The sequence below is a fragment of the Buceros rhinoceros genome, unplaced genomic scaffold, assembly GCF_000710305.1.
Source record: "Buceros rhinoceros silvestris isolate BGI_N320 unplaced genomic scaffold, ASM71030v1 scaffold30171, whole genome shotgun sequence".
Lineage (NCBI taxonomy): Eukaryota > Metazoa > Chordata > Aves > Bucerotiformes > Bucerotidae > Buceros > Buceros rhinoceros.
This window is the reverse complement of record NW_010392961.1, coordinates 1-990: the sequence shown is the minus strand read 5'-3', so window position 1 is coordinate 990 and position 990 is coordinate 1. Positions and strand designations below refer to the sequence as shown.

Below are 990 nucleotides of genomic sequence, written 5' to 3'. Positions count from 1 at the left end.
CCACCAGGGAGATGCTGACCGGGAGCCTGGCCCTGCCTGCAGCCCCAACTGCCCGCCCCGTCCGCACCGCTCCCCTGTTGGACGTGATTTGTAATTAGTTAGTAATTTTTAACCGATTTCCAGCGTGCTGCTCCCACAAAATAATGTACAGCCCGGGAGTCCTCCTGCCTCCTCGGCGTGCCAAACATGCTCTTCTGCTCAAATGTTAAACTGCTGTAAATCCTCCTGCTCCCCCTCATCACCCCCATGGAGCGGGGGACGTGGAGGAGCCATGCAGCACCCCCTGCTCGCTGTGCTACCCAGGCTGGGGCACTGCCCTCCGATGGGCACAGGGCTGAAGAGGGTGGCACAAGCAGCAGGGCGAGATGGTCATGGTTCTGCCTATGCCCACCCTCACCCAGAACCTCCCAGGGGACAGGGCTGTCTCCCAGGAGGGGCAGTAGGTGCAAACAAACCCCCTCTCTACTTTCTGTTACCTGTCTGCGCAGGGGGATGCTCTTGGCCAGCTTGTGCACGGCCAGCTGGCTGTTGAAGTCCGTCTTCTTGGTGGAGCTCTTCATCTTGTAGATGATGACGGTCACCACCATGCAGAAGATGAGGAAGGCCCCGATGCAGTAGATGACGACCTCCAGGTAGAAAGGGGATGTCATCATGGCCGGGGTGTCTTCAATAGCTGGGCCGGTGTGAACAGGGCGTTAGCACCCACGGGGCCGAGGAGCGGAGCGGTGCTGGGGGGAGACACCCGCCTCCCTGGCTCCTCCCCGTGCTTGGTGGAGACACGTTCTGCATGACCGGTGCAGCGTGCAGCCAGGACCAGGGGGCCGCCCACCCACCCCCCCACCCACCCCAGCTTATGCACACCCATGGGCTCCTCACCCCCGCGTCTGTGCAACGCCTCTGCTGCACCCACAGACACACACCGGGCGTGGGAGGGGGCCAGCTGAGAAGGGTGTGAAATGCGGGGGGACGGTGCGCGAGGCAGCGGGGACA

At 62.6% G+C, this 990-nt stretch overlaps 1 protein-coding gene across 1 annotated transcript in view; it reads right to left on the bottom strand.

The window, feature by feature from the left end:
* The window catches only part of LOC104500964 (fibroblast growth factor receptor 1-like), a gene marked incomplete at both ends in the record, with an annotated part of 2,228 nt that extends 1,555 nt beyond the window's left edge, over nucleotides 1-673 (bottom strand). Inside the window, one exon of the mRNA XM_010144694.1 lies at nucleotides 467-673. Coding sequence (XP_010142996.1) covers nucleotides 467-673 — 207 coding nt within the window. The remainder of the gene's footprint in view (nucleotides 1-466) is intronic.
* Nucleotides 674-990: the final 317 nt, after the last annotated feature.